Here is a 22,650-nt window from a genome sequence, read left to right as displayed (position 1 = left end):
TTTAACCTGTTTCTGATTGATTCAATGACAAACTCTTGGCCAGGTGTATGTTTGCTTCCCTTTAGAGTCAGAGAGCTGCGGTTTATCAGATGTTTCGTTCTCAGTCTTTAATGTTGAGTGGGTGGGATGCTTCCTCACCCTCCTGAGGTCCATGTTTATACACACAGACTTGCTGTTACAGCTTGAACACATGATTCCACACTTACTCAAAGGAAGTTAGTGAGGAAGCTGGAAATCCACTCATCACCTAACTGCACTGACTCAAAGTCACACTCAGCACAGTGTAACAGAGTGGCACAAATTGATATTTTCTTACTTGTGAAGATGAGGTTTAAAAAATTCCATTTGATGCTACAAAGTCCCTCTATTTCCTCTGGAGTTTTAATTTCAATAGATTTTGTGTTGTGATTGGTGGAGTTTTGCAACTGCTAAGATCGAACTTAATGTCAGTTTTGTCTTTAATAAATTAATGTCATGATACTTTTTCACTAGAGTTCACTAAAGTGTAAATTTGTTTCAGCAGTCCAAGTCATGTGATAAGTATTTTTTCCAATAATTTAAATCAGGGGGCTTCAACATTTTCTAGGCCAACAGTGACTACTACAGTAATACTAAACTTAGGGCCAACGGGCCAGTGTGGCCCCTAATAGGGTGCTGGGTGACATATTTTAATTTTCAAACTTTTTTAGTATTAGATTAGATTAGATTTTGTTGGTCAAGGGTCAAAAGGTTACAGTGACCTTGCATCCATGTCATTGCTGTGAATATGATATTTCAAGAACAACTTGTGGGAATTACTTCAAATTTGGCACAAATGTTCGAATATACTCTTGGATGACCTGACTTGAATATGGTGTTTAAAGGTCAAGGTCACTGTAACCTTGCATCTGCCTCATTGTTAGTAACATAATATCTGAAGATGGCCTTGAAGGAGTTTCCTCAAATTTGGCACAAAAAACCACTTGGACTCAAGAATAAATATAGAAGAATAAACTGATTCAAGTTATGTGATAAAAGTCCTGATGTAAGACGCTTGAAGAAGTAAACATTTGTTTGTGTTCACAACTGTTAATGCTATCACAAACTATCAGTATCAATGGCAGCTTGAAGGCAGAAGATTGTGAGAACAACTCAGCTTTTTCCTTCATCACACAGATATGCACACACACATGCACACACATGCACATGTATGTACACACAGTCTCCCTAAGCCTCTGTGCTGTAACAAGAACCCCTGGCTGTCAGCACAGCACTGTGAAAACAAATTATCCCAATGATTAATGGAAGGGAATTAGAGCCAGCAGATCATCCTGCTGTGAAGATGGGACACCCAGTGAAGAACAGCATGTGGCACACACACACGCCCATTTTAAAGTACTAAAATTATGAGGAACTTCGCTTGCAATTTACATTTCTTCAACGCTGAGCCATGATGTCAACATGATCACCACGACACATTATGCTGAATGTTTATCTAAATTTTTCATCTCATAAAGCAAACATAAGGGAGGATGTAAATACTTATTTCAGGGATATTTCTTTTACAAGTGATTTTAATGTAACAGAGGAAAGTAACCATCACCCTCATAGATATATAACTGTATCATTCGTCAAATTCTGATACAGATCTCTACTGATGGCAATATTTTTGGGCAAAAAGCAATATACTAATACTGATTTTCTGCAGTTATGCAGATTCACGTATTTCAGATCTATATTGTGTGTCCAGCTCGTTGTTTCATTCTTAGGGTGTTTAATATGTCAGCTTAGTCAATGGCCCTCAGCTTCTGTTAGTGACACACAATGCACCCTACAGCATCTTAATAAGACGCACCGGGCTTTTAACTCATAATAATGTTGTGGAATGAGAGACAAAGTCCAAGTAGGTTGGGAGGAAGCTGTAGTGGATGAGTCAAACACACACAGGACTTTAACCCAGGAGACTGATGTTTGCATCCCGTGTGAAACCAGAAGTCAAACGGAGTCCTTTTTTTAACCATGTAACGTAGTTATTGGTGTACATCATGTGACATACTCAATAAGTGACATACTCAGTAAGTGACTGTTACGCATGTAGAACCCAAATCATTTTTTTAAACCTGACTGGGTAGTTTTGTTGACTGAGCCTAAAGTAGTGTTAGTGGTGAAACCTGTTTTCTGTGAAGATGGAAGTTTATTTATTATACTGTAGCATGTAACAGGCAGAAACTGACACCAAAATCTGACACATCCAAAACTGACACGAGGGAGGAACCTAGAGTGTCACAGTTTGAAGCGAAAGGGAACTGACTGACTAAGCGCCTGTATTTGATGAGTTGGGAGTGAGAACATGTTGGTATGTTATTGTTCCTTGAAGAAATTAAATTAAATTTACAGACTATTAGTAAACGGTAAAACAAGCTGTATCAATAGTGCAAGTAGAGAAGAATCAGCAAAGTGACACAATGATGTCAGTTATACAGCTGTATTGACATTCCATTTGCAAACAAAAAAAAAAAAAGAACTACCTTGCTAACATTAGCCACTAAAAGCAGTTTGTCATACCAGACCAAATGAGGCTGTAGCAGCAGATGTGTTACATTGAGGAATAGTGTGTTTCAATATGCCTCCACACCAGCATTAGCCGTGGCCCGAGGCATTATGTTTTCAGGTTGTCCATATGCCCGCACGTCCCAATTTTGTGAACGTGATATCTCAAGAACACCTTGTGGGAATTCTTTCAAGTTTGGCACAAACATTCACTTGGACTCAGTGATGAAATAATTACAATTTGGTGGTCAAAGTTCAAGGTTGTTTTGATCTTATGTCTTGTGAACGCAATATCTCATGAACACCTTTGGGGACTTTCTTAAAATTTGGCACAAACACTTGCTTGAACTCAGTGATGAACTGACTACAATTTGGTGGTAGGAGGTCAAGATTACTGTGACCTTGCCTCTGTCTCACTCTGATGAGCGCAATCTTACATTATCCCTATAAGATAAAATGATGAAGTGATGACATTTTGTATCCAGAAGACTACTTAACAAAACATTATAATTACATCCCTAAACTTTCACATTAAGAAATTTAGCTATAAGGCCAGTAACACTCTCGTTGCGTTTGCTGGCTCTCTGCCAAGGGCGGTGGAGTTTTTAGAGGAGCATGAGGCAAAAAATGAAAACAACGTTTATTCAATTTCACAGTACATAACAAAACAACATGAATCCTACAGTCCTGAACAGCTGACAATTAGTCCCACACAGTGTCCTTTTCCCCTCTCTTCTAAGAGTTTTCAGCTGTGTGCCGACTCCCACACACTGTATGTTTCTTTGTACCTATGGCAACTCTTAAAGTCTTTGATAAAGACTAGACTTTGAATGCTGACCAAATAAGACTATTAGTACTAATCATGCAACAGCTGGATTTATACTGGAAATATCAAATGAAGAAAACCATGATTAGCATATTTATCTTTGCCCACCCATCATAATGGAAAAGTGAATTCATGTCAGCAGAGAATATTGAGCTATAAGGGACATATTATTTGACATAACTGTAGGTCTCTAAATATCCAGGCAGTACACAGAGTTACTGACTAAATATGAGGTCAGCGTTGGCTTTTTATTAAGTAAATAACAACTCATATCAGCCACTTACGTCATCCTCTGTTGATTTGTTCTTCATTCAAAAGCTGTATTGTGTTCCAGAGTGTCTCCAGCATTGAGTAGGTGTGGTTGGTCACGGTGCCTGACAGAAACAATTACATATTTTTCAGTACAGACCTACAGTGTCCGTGATGATCTAAATGCAGGTTCAGAAGCTTTTCCACATTGACATGTAAGACATTCTGCCATGGGCGGATTATGAGACAATGGGCCCCAGGATGCAGGCGTGGAGCAGGCTCCCCCACCTCTCTGACATAGGATCGACATATGCATACTTTGTAATGGATTTGGCCACTTTATGTGTTGCTGTTTTTCATCTCTTTGTCGTCTTGGTCTGTCTCCTTGGTCATAGTTTTAGTTATTTTTTTAGTCGTTTGGGGTCTCTCTGCTGTAATCTTATGAATTTATTTTTTTAATGTTTTTTTTTGTGTGTCTCTGAGGTAATTTTGTGTATTTTATAGTTGTTTTGTGTCTCTTTGTAGTCATGTTGTGTACTGTTATGTGAAAGGTTTGTGGCAGTGAGGTGATTTTATATCTCTATTGGTTGTTTTATGTCTCTTTATGATCATTTTGTGTATCTAGGAGGTCATTTTTGTATATTTTGGTTGTTTTGTGTCTCTTTGTGGTTGTTTTGTGTCTGATATAATATTGTAGGGGGTTTTGTGGTTGATTTTTGTTTCTTTGTTGTTGTTTTGTGTCTTTTTGAGGTAATTTCATGACTTTTTTGGTTGTTTTTTTTTTCTCTTTGTGGTTGGTTTGTGTCTTTTTGAGGTCAGTTTGTGTCTGTTCCTTTGTTAGTATGCTATTGTTCCTCCTTTGCATGGCTTTGTTTTCTTTTTGTTTCTGTTTGTAGTTTATTGTGTCTCTGTTAGGTAATCTTGTATATTTTAGGATTGTGTACTCCCGGGAATATGGAATCTCTTTGCAGCTTCTTCGCATCTCTTTGTAGTCATTTTAACTTTAACTAGTCAGTAAATGTTTGAATGACATTCAGCAGACGACAGCCAGGGAGGGCCCTGACACTTTTGGCCCCTGGGCCCGTGCCCGGTGGGCCCGTTTGGTAATCCATCCATGCTTTCTAGCATAAACCTTAAGTACTGTTCTCTGACTTGAATATAGCTGTGGGAAATAAGTCTTCATAAAATAAGTCCATATCCATCAAGCTCTACTGTCTGTTTTCAGACTTTACCCTGACAATGCTCCTGAAAAATGGGCAGTGGTGTTTTTGGAGCGAGCTCTTTGCCAATACCACCGATTAGTCAAACCTCAGAGGGAAATGAGACTGATTGGAAAGAAGAGATAATTAGATTAGAATTATTTTTCATTAATGTCATTAGTATGGCAGATTAGGAGGGGAAACTATACAGTGGTGAGAATAATGCTTTCACCGTGCTCTCTGCTATGAGCTGGCAGCATCGGACACCAAAGTAAAGAGATATCCTTTTCAGAAAATTAGCCACTGGAAGCGATCATCACCAGAGCAAATATTGACCGCCAAGTTGGATAAGTGATAGGAGGGAAAAAATAAATACGTTGTGAACTTTTACACCATACGCCGATACTCTCCATCCTCCTCGTATGTTGAACCAAGCAGGAATGACCAGCCGCGGTTTCCCCCTCAACATTTACTCTGGAGCGATACACCAATTATTTTTAATGGAGCTGAGAAAAGAATGGCGCAAGGAGCTGGTCAGCAGCGGAAGGCATAAATTGCCTGCAGCGCAGTGATGACCTCATGCAGGAAGCCTCTTCTTCCCCTTCGAGTGATGGCTGATGGGATATGAGGCGGGCTGACGGAGGGTTTGGATCTGGATGCGGCAGGGGCGGGGCTGCACGAGCACTTCGACTGACCCGTGCACTGCAGATTGACAGGCGAGGGAGCTGCAGATGTCTCACCTGTCAAGAGGCAGATCGCTAACACGGTGGACGGTGATGGATGGAAGGAGGGATGCATGAGTGGAAGAGAGAAGGAGAGGTGCTGTGGAAGAGAGGAAAAAAAGGGTGAAGAATTTAAGGAGGAGAAAAGGTAGAAATCTGAGGAGATTCCTGGTGGAAAATGACAAAAGGAAACAGAGGTAGGAGCACAGAGGAGTGAGGGATGTAGGGTAAGAGGCCTCGGTCCCTCTGGTAACTATAGTGGATGTAACCTAACCAGCGAGAGCAGTTAATAACATTTTATATAACTATTAAGCAATTATTGTATACACAGAGCCTTTTTATAGCATCCGAGCACTGTGCACGTTGGGGACTCAAACGGCGGAGGGGAGCAGAGGGATTAAAAAAATAGTAATAATAAAATCATTTGAACGTCCGGGCCAAAACCTACATTTTCATTTGGCAAAGCAGTCACGCTTGTGCATAATCCGCAGCGCACCTCAGGTTTCATATGTGACTGGGGTTCGTCCGCAGCGGCCTCAGCTACTCTCTTTAACAGGTACAGAGCTCTCAATGAGGCCATATAGCAGACCACCACTCTGGCTGCTGCTTTCCTCCCCTCCAGGCTCCCAGTAGAGCTCACACAGTGGAGAGACACACTCCTGCACTCGGGTGATGGAGTCAAGCTGCCAAAAGAGCTTGCTGGTCTGTGGCAGGATGTTGAAAAGTCATGTGGCGCGGGAAGCATGTGAAAGGGGCAGAAGTGACCAATTGTTGAGCTGCAGTCTTTAGGGATCCTCCCGATGATGGCCAGAGCAGACAGTTGTGGGGCCTCTGGAACAAAAATGAGCACTCTCTTGACTAATTTGAGAAGTAAGGTGACTTGCCCCAGCACCCTCTTTACCTGCATGCACATTATGCAAGTTGTGATTATGAAGTCATGGGGGTCCAAGATGTGGTTTGCCATATCTTTCCACCACATCCTGGCATAAATTCATGACTTGCTGGTTCGGCACTAAAGATTAAAAGGATAAAACCTTTAACTTTTATTAATACCGAGAAACATCCCCAGCTGATTATTTACATCAGGACAATATTTTTTTGTATTACTTAAAAAAAGTGTTTAAAATGCAAATCAGCCATTGTCTTGTTAAATATTTTGGCCACTAGATGTGCATGAGTGTGTCCCATAGACTATAAGTAATGGAATGTATGTCCATTAGTAATGTCATTCGTTGCTTTGTGGACTCCTATATTGAAGCCTTTAGTTGGGCATCTTTGCTGTTGCCATCTTGCTTTTTTTCATGCCAGTAGTGATCACATTTGGACAATAGGATGGAGCTTTGGCTGTAAACATTTTGATTTCTGCTGTAAATTGGGGTATGTTAACAGTTGAGGAACTGCAGGTTTTAGAACTTCCATGTTGGCTTCCAAGTTTCTGCTTGTTCAGAACACACATACAACACACATAAAGCGGGGCTTAATGGCGACAGTTCATTATAACTTACAAGTCTCACAGACAAAGGACTGTATTTTGCTAGACAGGTTTTTCCTACAAATACAACATGCTAACGTTATTAGCATAAGCCTATAATATTTTAAATCTCACAAATTAGCCTAGTGGCTAACAGATTTTTTCCTCTACTCATATGAAGTCATGGACAACCGCAACATTTAACAAAGGAAATTTTACAAAGTTTAGCTCCAATATAAATAACAATATTCATCTTAACAACTGACTGATAATAGACATGTTTTCCCAACATATACAACATGCTGACATTATTAGCATATAACTTAGGCATTTGGCATTTCCTGTACTCCTACAAAGCCAGAAAAAGCCACACTTAAGACTACAAATGCTTTTTTGTAGGGGCCTTATTGTCTTGGCAATTTATTGTTTTTTTATTTGCAGATTAATCTAATAATTGAATTGTGAATCATTTAAAGCAAATAAAAACTTATTTGAAGCTCTAGGGGAAAGGGTTTTCAGTTTTCAGAAATAAATTGGTGATGGATAAGATAATGATAAAGTTGAGATATTAGGAAAAGAATCAGTGAAGTAACCAGAATCAAAAATCTCTGTCTCAGCATGGCAGTGTATAAGCATAACCATTTCATAATCCCATAATGTCCATGTGGTATCTTTGCTATGATTATGGTCACTTCAGTGCTGTCAGAGTTTCAGGACTCGACCACATCAGAGCTGCTCACATAATCACAGCCTCTTGGACATTATCACCACGTTAAACAACACCTCCACAACTTTGCGTCTAATTTGAGCTCCAAACTAACTGTAACCGTAAATCATTTTATTTAGATAAATACGGACTATTTGCTCTTGGATCGTGTCCGAATGTTTATATGGTCCTGAATTAGTAAGCGAGTGTTGCAATGGTATTAATCACCAGTTTTTCTTTGCCAGCGGAACGAAGTTGTCAGTAAAAATTCTGGGGGCCGAGCCGGGAGTCCGCAGTTATATTTGCTCTCTTTACAGTAGCACCATGGGAGCTGCTGTGAAAGCAACCTCTGTCTAATCAGGAGAGAATATTCGGGATCACTTAGCGTTAATATTTCATCTGCCAGCAGTCTGGTGAAAGAGATGTTTTGCTCAGAGGAATTCCCTCATGACTCATGATGCTCCTTCATCTACGCTGATTAATGAGGACATTTAAATTTCAATAATTGCTGCCATTTGCTTATAAGTAAAGCATAAAAGTTCATGTCAATGTTCTTTTAATGATAGTCATAATATACCGGGCACAATAGTTGAGCCTGTTAATAACCATATGAAACACGGTGTGGTGTAAGTGAGTGTAAAACACCAGAGGATCATCATTCCTCCAGGCTAAACTTTATGTAGTGTCAGCCTTGTATATTGTTTCTAAACGACTGCATATTTCATGCTTTTCTGAGCAGCTTTTAGAGCTTAATACTGATTGTGGCTTTTTAAATGCTCCCCAAATATGAGTGTGTACTTTCTAGGTCATATTATCCTGAATGCCTCGCGTGTTCCATCAAAAAAGTATATAGAGAAAAAAAAAAGAGCTACATTCATCAGATGAAAATAACATATAATTCAAGTCAGTTTTTCATTATTTACAGAGAAGAAATCAGAGTTATTCTGTGAAACAAGGTGCACCATACATGTCGAAGAAATACAGGAAAAGGCAACTAAAAATAACTGCAAAACCAAATCATAATATTTTCTCAGGGCACTGTACTCGCATGGACGCGTGACTGGCTGACACAAGGAAAATAGACAAGGATGATTTTTAGAAGTATTTTCATAAGACCTCACTCCATTTCCCGTGAAAATATTGTATGGAGGACACGGAGGTGAGTACACGAAGTAGGAGTGAGGAGCAGGAGGTCAGACACTGGTGGTGCGAGGTACCATATTGAAGTAGAAACTGCTGGGAAAGAAATTGGAGACATTATGTTTTGTGTTATATTTAATTCTGCATTTATAGGCACTAAATAAAAAAACAATAAAATGGCTAATAACGCACTATAATATAGCAGTGAGCACATATAAGAACATTTATTGCATGCACAACTCCTGTGAGGAATCTTTATCCGTTGTATCCCTAAAAACATATAATTATTTACAATGGAAAATAAAACATTGTAACACGTCTTCATATTTTATATTCAAATTTTATATGAATATGAAGCATTTTTACAAGTGAAGCTGGCTATTTCTTAATTTTGTTGGTCTGCTTTTGTGTGCCATCATGGCAAAATGTGATCCAAGTGACAACAATTGTAGCTGGAATTACTGGGGAGTACTTCGAGTATTTTTTTCAGATTTTGTCAACACAATAACATCACAACAATGCAAGATACAGTCACTGAACTTCACAGATGTGTAGTAGAGAGCAAAATGAAGGCACAGTTTGCAGATTGTTGTGCTCTGTGAAAAGAGGCTGGAATAAGGTGTATGGGAGGTAGGAGAGGGGCCATTGTAATCCAACTTTATATTCCTGGCTCGCAAATCTTAACAGGTGTGTAGGTGAGATCCAAATTTAAAAAATGAGATCAATAATGGGTGCAATCTGAGCAAGGGCGCTGAAAGTAGGGGATTAAGGCCAGTTCATGGTGTCCATGTATGCACATGGGTCCGCTTTTGTCCTTGCAACTTAAATGTCCTCTTCCACCCGTGTCTGTGGGGGTCCACTCTGACCCATATGCAGATGTCCATGTGCAACCCATAGACTGTATATGAAGATGGAAGATGTGACAGCTCCCCAAAAGTAAAGCTTTAACATCTCTATCGCCCCCTGGTGGCTGGACATAAAGCCCACCCCTCCAAAGTCAAAGTACATGCCAAATAAATTCTTCCAAAAGATGGTTACTGTCATATAAGGTTGTTCTTGTCACCCTGCTGTAGTTCAAGTCATCGTTTTGATGATAAGTTTGCTTTTAATGAGATATTTAAATCTACAAAAAGGGTATTTTCTGCTGTGATTGTCAGCTGTGTGCACAAATCCATGCGCTTGTCTGAATTTGGTGATGCTTGCGATTAATTGGTTGGGTGTGTTGGTGGGACCTCTCCACCGCTGTGATCACGACTATGCAGAATCTGGCTTTGATTTACGTCATCAGCGCAAGATGGTAGCAGCCATATCCTGGATATTTTGGCTCCATTTGGCATCCATCTAGGCCTACAGTCTATGGTGCAGCCCAGTTTTAATGACCTCATACTGTACACTTAAGCTGATAACACATGCTCCAATATTTTGCTCCAAATTCCACACTTTCCGTCCCTGGCAGACATTCACTTTAAAACGCGTATCGCTGTATCACAGCTGATGTAATCCCAGCGAAAGATGGGCTCGAGGTCTTCTATTTTTTGTATTGCATAAATGCTTTTATTTATTGATACTTACAATAAATAGGCTATTTCAGTTCTGGTAGATTTGGAGACACTTGTGGTTTCTGTGGTAACAGAAAGTGCAGTTTAGTGCTACATCAAACATTTCTTGATCAGCCCCCTCATTCAAATGTTTTTGGTTCTTCTTTTGTGTCTGCTGAATGGTCAAAAAAGATGCTTCAAACACAATCATAATAATAAATAATCAATTAATAGATAACAGTTATAACACATGTTCCGTGTGTATATCATTAAACATGATTACAACTATGTTTAAGGGTTTTCTAAGTTCATTAGCTGTTTATAGCAGTTATTATTGTTGTAAGCAGATATGAGGGCATATTTAAATGCTTATATACTGCTTAGAAGTGCTTATTATGGTCAGTTAAAGTGGATTACAATATCTATTGAGAACAGAGACCTAAATTACATCCAATAAAGATGTAGTGGCACAAGAATATGATTTCTTTACATATAACATATCATTCAAAGTGAAGCTGCCCACCATCTTTGAGGAGCAAACAGCACATAATCTGATAATGGTTGAGTCTATGGTGTGGACTCCCCGCGGCTGTATTACAGTCATTTTGTGTTATGGGGCATTAGAAATGGTCTTACTACACATTTTAACTGTTGCAAAGGCCACACAGCAGACCTGACCTGTCCGCCATGTTTATGAAACAGCACGTACCTGGCGGGCAGCGCTGCCATTCATCCTGACAACTCAGCCGGGACAAGACTGATGGAGTGCTGACAGCGTGGATGGATGGGCGCGGAGGGAAGGAAGGAAAGAAAGACGGAAGGTGCGGAGGCTGGCAATGCCAGACGGGTGGAGGAGAGGAGAAGGAGAAAGGTGTGTAAACTGGCAGCAGACGGACAGATGGAAAGTGCGATGTCGGGTTTGCGTAAGGTGTGTAGGGTCCGTAAAGGAGAGTATAATGGGGTGTAGGCTGACGTTGATGGTTGTCTTGTGTGCCACAGGCCTCCTCTGCTCCAATGATAACTTGCGGTTGTCAAAGTGTTCCTCAGAGCCACAAAGAGGCCTAAGAAATGTCCAGCACTTGGCAAGCGGCGGACTGTTCCATCACAAACAGGGACCTGGGACCCTTACTCTTGAAGACGGAAATGTCTCTAAACCATGTACCACCCGGTTTACTCTGGCACCGCTCTGGAAACCAGGACTTTTATATGCATAGCTTTAACGTCGCTGTTTGGAAATGGAGCAGATGATGGACGAGGGCGGAAAGCTACCTGCTGGTAAAAGGAACACCGGGCTTGTAAAGGGCGTGCATTACCTTTAGTTTGTGACTTGCTGTACCAATTAAAGGATTTGGGAATCAAACATGGTGATTGTAGTTGCACGTTTATTCTTATTTGGCCACTCTTTCTTTTTTCTGTTCTGATCCCAGTGAAGCTGTAACTTGCATCTCTGGTTTAGGCTTGAAACGGTGCAGAACACAACGTAAAAACCACAGATCACAAATACCAGTGTAGGGAGACAAAATGGGCCCTGTTAGGGTCCGGTTTAAGTGGGTCAAGACTGATGAGAAAGGTAAATGTTCTTTTTGTGGGACCTGCTTACAGATGCACATAGATGCCAATTCTGAAATCTAAAATAAATGTATCTGGGACTGTGCTTACACATCCATAATGATTTTCTTGACATCCTCAGTCTGGAATACAGGTTTGTAGCTAATGTGTTTGTATTCAGTAGATTTCTTGATTTACTTGCAATTTTCCTTGTTTTTTGAATAACTGTTGAAAATTATACAACCTGTGTCTTTTCCTTAGGGTTTAAGCCCAGAAGGGACAGAAATGAATTTAAATAGTGATGGTTTGTTATTATTATTCAGTGTCTTCGGCCGCGTCTCAAATTGCTGAGACCTGAAATATGCTAGAGAGACGAAACTTGGCACCATAACTGGAAATGATGGTCTAATGCTTCACACCAAATTTGATTCCAATCAGCCTGATGATGTTGCTATAATGGAGAAAAAATGGAAACTTTAACAGGATACGTCTCTTACACCCTGAGTCTGACTGACTTGAAATTTGAAACACAAAACAAAAAAGCCTCTTGGATAGCTAAGGTCACCATGATGGAATCTTTGCAAATTTGCATAACAAGAATAATGATGATATATAGACTTTTTAAAAATGTTGACTCAGTCAGGGCCAAATTTGCTTCATGGCCTTGTTGGACAGAAGTACACATTTCTATTATAAATGAGCAAGATCAGTCAAAAAAGATAGCTGCCGTAAATTATAAAGACCTTGCCAAGGCTTAGCGAGAAATATGCCATAACTCAAGTTTTGTTTTGACATTCCTGATAAAACTCAGTGGATATATCTGGTAGTACCATCAGATCAAGTTTAGTCCAACTCTGATTAAAGGGGGGGGGGGCAAGTGGTGGGTTTTTGAGTGGTCTGTTATTGAAATGCCATATCCATAGTAATGGTTGGACGTGTGTGATTGTCTCACTTCTTCTCAGACAGAATTAAACACGCTGGAGTGACTTTACTCAGCTTTGTGAAGCCGAAAAACCTGCTTATTACCACTTGTATTGCCTATATTCTGTTATTTAGCGACTGATTCTTCTTATATGAAAAAGGTCCTGGATAGGTCAAGGTCAGGTCCTCCCTTTGTCAAAGTCAATCTGTAACAACAGTCCTAGTCTAACACCTTCAACTTCCTGTCTCAACTATCATCTTCCCTAAGCTCTCTGACCCTCGGTATCACCAACATCTCCTTCTCCTCTTCCTCCCCTCCCTCTCCCACCTTCACCTCCTGCATTCTCTGACCTCATCTGTCCTAAGTGTTTACAGACCACTCCATTTTTCAAAGAGGGTCAGCTGGTCTTTCTCAAACAAAACCATCTAAAACAGATAAGCGGCAGTGGCCAGCTGACCCTCCACTTGCCATTTAGGCTATAGTACTTTAAGTAAGGTGGTCAGCATGCCTGCTAGCTTTTAAGCCATGTTTTCATGCAAGTTTGATAGAAGAAATTACTGCAAATGTAAATTTCTGTAGTCATTCTTGATATTTTGTGATTGATAGCAGGGAGGAGTGAGAAGTTGTTGGTTCACACAAGGAAAAATAACGGACAAAAGGTTGTAAAGGTCACGTGTGAAAGATGGGGTAAAAAAAGGGGTTGAGGTGGGATGTGTTTTCAGCTTGCAAAAGAGTTGTATGTTTTTCTGTCTGATCCACGGATAAATGCTGGGACAGGGAGGAGGGAGGAAACAGAGTTGTCGGTGGGATGAGATGGGATTAAACGGACAAGTGTGGAATCTGGAGGTCAAGGCTAAAACGTAGGTCCTTACCCTTGAATGTAGATCATAGAATGACTTTAGGCCGGGGGGGGGGGGTTGTCTCTTTGTTTTTGTGTGCTTGACAGAAAGTCACGGAGACACACCACATGCTGAAGCATTGTGGGAAGCAGTGTTGAGTTTTCATGCCTTGCCTAGGTACACAAACTTTGCTTGATTGCCTCTCATTTGAACCAGAACCTCCGACACACACATGCGCAAACAGACATGCAGAGATACATATGAGTTCGCTTAACAGACACCCAAAAGCTCCCACAGAGTCAAATCTTTTGCATTAAGACAAGGCTGACATGCACACACACACATATAAAACAAAGCCCGGAGCTCCCTCTCTATCAGTGTTTACTTTTAAAGGACAAGAATTACTCAGACATGTTTGCAAAGCCCTACATTTAATCATCCTGCCATCTGACGCCAACTCCCCCTCTGCTGCATCTTTCCTTATCTACATAATCTCTTTTTTGATGTCTGTTTTTTCTGTCTCTATTTCTCTGGTTTTCATTTTACCTCTCCATTATTTCATTTCTGTGTTGAAGTTATGAACCATTTCTTCATTCAGAATGGGTCACACCGAGAATTGTGTTTGCACTTTCCTTATACATAAGGTGCCAAAGTGTGTAAAACAGCATCAAACTAGAACTTTTTTTTTTTTTTTTGTGCCATTGGAGGATTCACCACAACCCCAGACAGAGGTGCTTGCTGTAAAAATCCTGCAATCTGAGGAATGTCCTTAAATCCTAGAAATGTCCTAGAAATGTCCAAAAATCCCAGAAATGTCAACAAATCTATAATTATCTTTAAATCTGAGAAAAGTCCTAAAATCCAAGACATAACCTAAAATCCTAGAAACAACCTGAAAAAGAAATGTCCAAAAATCCCAGAAACAACCTAAAATCCTAGAAATGACCTAAAATCTGAGAAAGTCCCAAAATCTTAGAAAAGTCTTAAAATCATAGAAATGACCTAAAATCCTAAAAAAAAAAAAAAAAAAGGTTCTGAAATCCTTTGAACATGTATAGGGCTGTTGCGACTGGCTCCTGGCCTTCTGTCATTTTGCAAGAGAGGCCCCCAAGCAAAGCAAGTTGAGTATTCCTGCTCTATACTTTCTCTGCAGGTTAACTCTGGCCTTCCAGGCCCAGCAGTGTAATTTATGAGCTGCAATTATGGAGGTGTCAAAGAAACAGAAACAGTCCTGCAGCATGAGTGAGTGACGTGCTCCGTCGGGTGACTTCCTGTTTTTTGCCCCCTTGACCTTGTTGGTTGACCGATTTTTCTTAATTAAAGGGTACAATGTGACAGTGGACTAGCAAACATCAGTTCCAACGACCTTAATAACACAGACAGTAAAACTGAAAATAATGTGCTTTATTTTGAAAGTTTGTGAGACATCCTTGGTTGACAGAATAAAACTATAACTGATGAAGTTATTTTCATTTTGTATCTAGAGTTGTGTCTTAGATTTTGAGCTGCTAATTTCCACTGGGACCATAAATGCCAAAAAAGCACTCTTGTGGTATTGAGAGGAATTTTGTTTAAAAATATCATCCCATAACAAATACGATGTTAGTTTTTCTGTTAAATTCCAATTTTATTTTACAGATTTGGACGTCTCTACGTCTGTGTTCCATTTTGGTGAAGATAAAATCTCAAGATCTTCTTTAGGGAGTGTGTTCCGATTCGGCACAAGAAGAGGTCACAAAGTTACAGGTTTGTGTTATTGATTATTGTTGCAACTGTGGTAGTTCGATGTTTGGTGTACTGTTAGGTATTTGTTCATCTAGTACTGGTAATTATTTCCAAGACCGCCTAGCTGCAGACACATGTGCAAAAGAGATCTCAGCACTTAACAGGAAGTCATGTTTGGTTTTCAAATTGAGAGCAAAACAAAAAGAATTTGTGAATTATAATATGATTAGCTTGGTGAAGAACTGAAGAAGCTTCTTGGATAAGAGCAAAACATCTTCAAGGAACTAAACCAAGTCCAATTGCCAACAAAATAGCACTTATGGATACCATGACTTGGATGACTAAGAACCTTCATTAAAATTAGCTTGGTGAAGTTTTTAATTCATAAATGTAATTTTATCAAGACCTCTCCCATATTAATTATTTTTCTAAATGCAATACAACCATTTAAAAGATCAATGAAATACTGCAAAATAGAAAAAGCCCTAAAACTTATGCTACAACTACCCTATTCACCTAGCCGTGCATGATGGCCTTGACTTCTGGTGTTGAGCCGAAAGTTGGTGTTTTCCCACATGAACAGTACACTAATCCTTTTACAGAGCGATTGTAAAATAAAATGTGAAAAACCTCAATGTGTTCCACCTCCTTCTACTTCCATTACCACCTATTTATGATTTACTAATATTAATACAAAGTAAAAGAAAAAATAAAAGAATTATGTATGAGCCCTAATTCAAAACATTGATGTTTTGCTGTAGGTGTTTTTTTTTTTTTTTAGCTGTCTTACTTATGATTCACTCCTTATCTAATTATTTGAAGTGCTACATATTTTAATTTGTTTGATTGCTGCACTGGCTCAGTTCTGTTTATGTGAATTATAGGAACATAACTATGATTTTAACTGTTTGATGTCAATGTTTAATACATTTCAATAAAGTTAATTTTATTAAAAAAAAAAAAAAAAAAAATCGTGTAAACCGCGACGATGGCGCATGCGCCTGCGGACCTCTGCTCTTGTCTGCAGCCAGGCGCTTCTCATTCGTTAATCCGGTTTACCTGCAACCCACTTCCGGTGGCATATTTTATGCAGATAAAACATGTCGCTTCATGAGTAGCTAGGTCGAGGGATGGAGTGCAAAAAATGCCATTACTTTCATTTTAAGTAAACGCTGGACGAATGAAAAGAGTGAGTATATCTGCTGTAATATCTCTTGCAGTGTATTTCTTTGTGTCATGCGTCTAAATGCTCTGTTAGCCACGGAGCTTCGTGCTCATGTTTACCATGCTAATTATATCCTGTTTATGCATGCTAATTAACGGCTCTCGGTTTATGTGACTCAGCATGTCGGACTTAAATAAGTCATGTTTAGTTAAAAACGGGTTCAAACATTTACAACCAGTTGTTAGTACTTTTAAGTGGTTTTATGGTTGAGTTGAAAAAGTTATCCGTTTTGCAACTGCAGCTTTGCTAACTTGGCAACACGGTTTAGCCTGCCTGCCGGTTTTCACTATAGGCGTCGACTGTCGGTTCATCAGCGGGCTTTAATAGGAAGGCTAATGCTAACAGGCGCAGTATCTTAACACAGCGTTAAATGTCCCAGAAGTTAACATAAAGAGTGTTGCAGTACCAGGATGCTGGTATAGTGTTATAGTGAAAGTAGTGTTGTTGCCATTTGATTATTTCCCCTGTTTACACATATTGGAGCTTAAGAGACATGTAGTCATATTTGTTCCGCTCCTTATTGTTGTGTATGTCGACCATTTTTGTGTTTGCAAACAGCGATGACGTGTTTTGTGAGCGGAGTTTTGGCAGAAAGGGACAGAAGTGAAAGGCGTGGCTTGCCCCTTTTAGATATTTTATAACAACAAAAAGGTAAAATTAAATAAATAAATACAAGGTCAGAGAGCTACACTTATAAAATATATCCAACAAACGTCTATCTATATCTTTATGTAAAACAACACATACAATCACTATCAAATGGAAAATGTCATTACTTTTAATGCAAATATAAGAAATTATGTACTATTGTTAACCTCTTTATTTTATTGGGGCGACTTCATATTTATAAAGCCAAATGCTCTTAACCCAGGCCCTTTATTTACAATGTTTTTATTGGAATAAATTATTCATTTAAGTCTCTAAAATTTGTAATGAATAAAAAAATCATTTGTAATATAATATTTTAATATTTACTCAGAATTATTAATTTGAGAAGTGTCATCTGTCATCGCTATTCAAAAAGTCTGTCATCCATTTCTTTTTACTTTTTTTTCTTCTTTAATTTACTTTATGCCATTGCCTCATGCCACCTTTGTATTTTACATTTTTGAGATAGTATGAGTGACTGTTTGTACTTTCTATTCCAAAGAAAGTATTGATTAAGTGCCTAAAAATTTAAAAAGCACATTTATATTTCTCAACCGATTGCATTGAATCATTTTTATATTCATGGGATTATTATCCTAAATAAAGTTTTGTCTTTAGTTAATAACAATCTCAATTTTTAACCCTCAGAGACTGTTTGGCATGTTTTTCATTCTTTATTTTTTGGTAATTTTGGCAATGTTCATGCATATGGACAGATTCAAACTGCAATTTTTGATCCCACAGCCATCAAAGCATAAAAACATGCATTGTGTTATTTCTGGGTGTCATTCTGGGCCTTTGCCTTGGAATTAGTTTTTTTTTTTTTTTTACTATTTTACACTTGATAATGTAAATTTTTTACCATATTTAGCATATGAAGAAAATACTTCATATATAAAATAATAATAAAAATGCTATTTCCACAAGGTACACTGTCACAATCAATGGTCCTGTAAATCACTGACATATCAGGCTGAGGCTGTGCTCATCAAAAAAAATTACTTTGCATGTTGTATATTGGAAATAATTACTTTTTGTTATTATTTCATCTACAAAACAAAGTGGCATCATGACAAAAACCTGGCATTTAACATTAAAATTTTGAAAATATTTGATTTTTATGATTAGGACTGACGTTGGTTAAAAAAATAACTTAATGAAAGTAGAAAATAATAGTAATATATGATATTTTTTAAAGCTTGATTTTGAAAACGAATTTTGTGAGTGATACCTGAGTGAGTGTAATCCTAAAGCGGGCCCTGAGGGTTAATATTACTGTACAGGATAATAAAATTGATGTGAATCTGATGTTGAAAATTGATGGTAACAATGTAAACCTGACTCCTAAACCCTTTTCTCTCTCTTGTTCTCTCTCTTGAACTTGCTCTCTCAGTCCCTTAGCGCACGCAGCCCACTGACCCAGGGCGCAAAATCCTCCCGGGGTCGCTGTTGTCATGGAGATCAGGATCACAGACTGGAAGTCTTTGCTGGACGACTGGCCACTGATATAACCAATTACACACCAGGTCATGCAGAAGGATGGCACCGGAGAGGAACATCAGACAGCGGTGGATCAGTCAGGTTGGTCAATAACAGAAACAAATGTGAGGTATCATTCTGCTGCTGTTTAGTACCTTCACTGTCTTAAGTATTTATTGTGGCCTTTTACAATGTCATCAGCTAGTGGCAAGTCGGTTGGAGTTTCTCTGCTCGAGAATCAAGGCAGGGCAATTGAACAACTCATTTACAGGATGATAGTGCAAGAACGAGAAAGATGTGCTGAATGCTAAGGTCTGTGGAATCAGTTTGTCCGTGAATAGAGCTTGCCATCTTGCAAAAAAGTCTATCATAAGGAGTAGAAAACTCTCCAAGGTCTTAAAAGTCCACAAGACGTGTTAAGTTTTTAGCAAAGGCATATCCTAGTGCACAAAAAGTCCCAGTTCCAACAAACAATATTACCTTAGAACTGCTACGTGATCCATATGTACGTGTGTGTGAGCCATAGATCTTTGTTTCTGATGTGTTTCTACCTCAGACAGAAATGTCCTGTCTTTATTGTGAGTTCGTGGTGCCGTTATAAGGTCAGATCGGTGTGGTCTTTATTATTGGTTAAAACAGTGATTAACACATTTTGTTTATCTGAAATGTAGTTTTCAGGCAGTAGTTATTATATAGTTTCATTATTTTAATGAATTATCTATTATTACCCATTTTGTTATATTTATTCATTTATCTTTTTTATTTATTTATGTATTAATTTGTGCTTGTGCATTTATTTATTTATTCATTGATTCATCCATATATTTATTTGTTTATGCATTTATTCAATCATTTATACATGACTGACTGACTTATATACTTACTCTCTTGTTGAGTAAATGTGATTCACCGAACCGGTGCTTTGATTTGAAATGAGCTGATTCACGTGTGGCGGCTACTTCCACTGTCTTTTTCGGAGTGGAGGTTGTCTTAATTGTAGTAAAAAAACACTTAGATTGTAGCCCATTTTTCAACACAACTGACAGATAGCCTGCTCCAGTAACGTAGGTCACAAACCGCAGCCAAAACAAGCATGTCTGGATGTGTGCATCACTATTAAGTGTCCTCTGGAAACACTTCAGAGGACACACACCTGAGCTCCAAACGAAATAGTGGCATTCTTAAGTTTTGGAAAATTAGCAATGGGTATTTTTGAAAATGTTTTACACTAGATGCAAGCATCTGTTACCAAAAATATACTTTTCATTGCCTTTCTTTGAAGAATAGGAACATTTTGGCTAAAAAAAACACAATTATGGGGCCCATAGGTTATCTCGTAGCCTACTGTATATACAGCATCTGCCATGAACCACAAAATCCCAGGTTTAAGTCAGCAGGGAGCTTTTGTTATTTGTTTTTTCCGATCTGTCCGTCCCCTCATTTCTTGTCATTGCTCTATTGCGGATTGTCAGTGAAAAGGAATAAAATACCGCAAAAAACTGTAATTTGACAAAAGGAGCCAAACTCCTCAAAAGTTCAATGTTGGCTGAGCACAAGCACCTGCACAAAATCTGCGTTTATGAACCAGACTGTTTATATATACATATATATATATATATATATATATTCCATCAAAAAGCACCTAACTGGTTGTGAAAGAAATTGCATGTTTTCTAGAGGAGACCAGATGCTGAATAAATGGTTACTGGCTACCTGTCATGACCTACAGCACCAGTTGTCTGGTTCAAACCTTCACACGGATCATCACTTTGCTTTCATTGTTTTTCTTTCTGTCTGTGGTGAGACGACACACTGCGTGGGGGAGGCGAGAGCTTCATCACTGTTTACCTTCTCCATGCTTGGACTACACTAAAGCTGTGTGTGGGCCAGACCCCCGCGGAGACCGACCGTGGAACTACTGTCAGCGGTGTGAACAACACCAATATCACCTCCCGCTGTATGGACAGGTTCCGCACCATTATCTGGGTGACTTGCTCACCAGAATTTGTCGTGCATGAGCCGTAAAAAAAGCCTGTGATGCTTGCCATTTTGTAGATACTTTTATCCTCAGCATCGTTAGTGTGTACAGATGTAACTGAGGCAGTTGTCACACACCTCGTGTACATCTCTTGTGGGATTCCTTCTCCATGTTTGCTTTGTATCTCACAGCTTTTGTTGCTCTCTTGTTGCAAACCATTTTTAATCCACTGATTGTTTATCGTCTCAGCTGAAGTGAAGTTAACATCTGTTCATTTACAAGAGTCAGGAGGTTTTCCAGACTAAGCAACTACTCTGATCGCTCACAATGAACACAAACACTGACCGGCTATACTGAGCAGGCTTTGGCTTTGTCAGATCTTGTTGACAGTGTGAAAAGAGCGAGTTGGAAAGAGTTGGTTAAAAAAATCAAAGAGTTTGTGTTTGTTACATCCTCTTCACTACACAACATGATATGTGGAATATTAGGATCTCTTGCAGTGATGTCTGACAGTAGCCTTCTAATGCATTTGTTTAATTAAGGAAACACTGTACGGTCTTTTGTCTGCACCATCACACTGAGGTTGAAGTAAAGATGAAGCCAGAAGTTGTCATGGAGTGGATATCTCTGTATCAGAGTTGTAAGGTTTAAAGCAGGGGTCTTCCTACCTGTCTCGCAATTGTGACATTTTTTATTGTTGTTTCAATGCGCTTGTGTGTGACGTTATTTGTTGCATGTGTGACGTTTTAGGGCAGAAATGCGTTCACAATGATGTCAGGTACTGACAATGATGTTAATCAGATCTTAAGAAAAAAAAGGATTTGAGCATAAAGCCCCGTAATATGAACAGAGCCTTAATCAGGATTCCTACAGCTTAAGGCCGGTTAGATTTAAGTGTTTTTAAGACATTTTGAATGCCACTTGGAATTAAATTTAAGACCAATTGTTCCGATAACCAAAGTTGAAAAGAAAGAAAAAAAACATGAACTGACATAAATTACTCAAGATTAGGGACGATTTGGTCAAGTTAAAAAAAGTAAGACATTCTGCTTCAAATGCTGAGGCCTTAGTGTTATGAATTTATTTAATGCCTTTTAAGACTTTTTAAGGATCTTCGGGAACCCTGTTAATGATGGGCCATTGTGAATATGAATTTTTGTAGCTGACATCAGCATTGTTACCAGCTTATCATGTGATGCAGCCCTGATATCATGTTTCTGCACAATTTTAATTTATATAAAAATACCCAAACTAATACACTTTCAAATTGAATTTGAATTGCATTTACACTCTATCTCAACACTAATTTCCTAATTTCACAACTGTAATGATTAGCGTGCTCCACACAGTTTATTTTAACACCCTGTTCAAAGATGAGTCCTCACTCTGACCGTCTGACACAGAACATGTTCAGGATACCAAGAACAACTCATTACAAGCTCCTCGAGTAAACCGTCCTCGTTTCAATAAATTTTTAACACAGTAAGAGAACCTCCAGACACTGTAACCCTGGGCCAGCTTCAGGCCTCAGATGGTGGTCCCCCTCATTGACTTCGTGTTCGCTAATGACCCTGGATCTGGATCGCCATTATAAAACACAGATAAATGTTTACTGTGGAGGGATGACATCACAAGACTTAAGGTCTGTACAAATATACAGGTGCTCCACCACCCCTCGGCTCTCTCCACTTCCTCAGGTCCACACTGCTTCATAAAAACAACTCTAAACGCCAGCGTCCCATGTTCACATTTGCTCTGTTTCATTTATTTTGTTGGCCGCTGAAAACATAAACTTTTACTTAGCTGTGTGTTATTAGAATGTAAGCTTTTTTCCATAGACGAGGCTTGGGAGTCTGTGTGTGTGTGTGTGTGTGTGTGTGTGTGTGTGTGTGTGTGTGTGTGTGTG

General features: G+C 39.0%; 1 protein-coding gene across 1 annotated transcript in view; it reads left to right on the top strand.

Annotated features, from left to right (window-relative positions):
• Positions 1-16,467: 16,467 nt before the first annotated feature.
• LOC148186363 (uncharacterized) overlaps positions 16,468-22,650 on the top strand; it is a 77,832-nt gene continuing 71,649 nt past the window's right edge. The window contains exons 1-2 of the mRNA XM_088070085.1: positions 16,468-16,603; positions 18,681-18,868. Of these exons, the coding sequence (XP_087926211.1) occupies positions 16,595-16,603; positions 18,681-18,868 (197 nt within the window). The 5' untranslated portion in view covers positions 16,468-16,594. The remainder of the gene's footprint in view (positions 16,604-18,680; positions 18,869-22,650) is intronic.

The sequence above is a fragment of the Plectropomus leopardus genome, chromosome 19 (assembly GCF_026936395.1).
Source record: "Plectropomus leopardus strain MGB_pleo_1.0 chromosome 19, ASM2693639v1, whole genome shotgun sequence".
Classification (NCBI taxonomy): domain Eukaryota; kingdom Metazoa; phylum Chordata; class Actinopteri; order Perciformes; family Serranidae; genus Plectropomus; species Plectropomus leopardus.
This window is presented reverse-complemented; position numbering and strand designations above follow the sequence as displayed.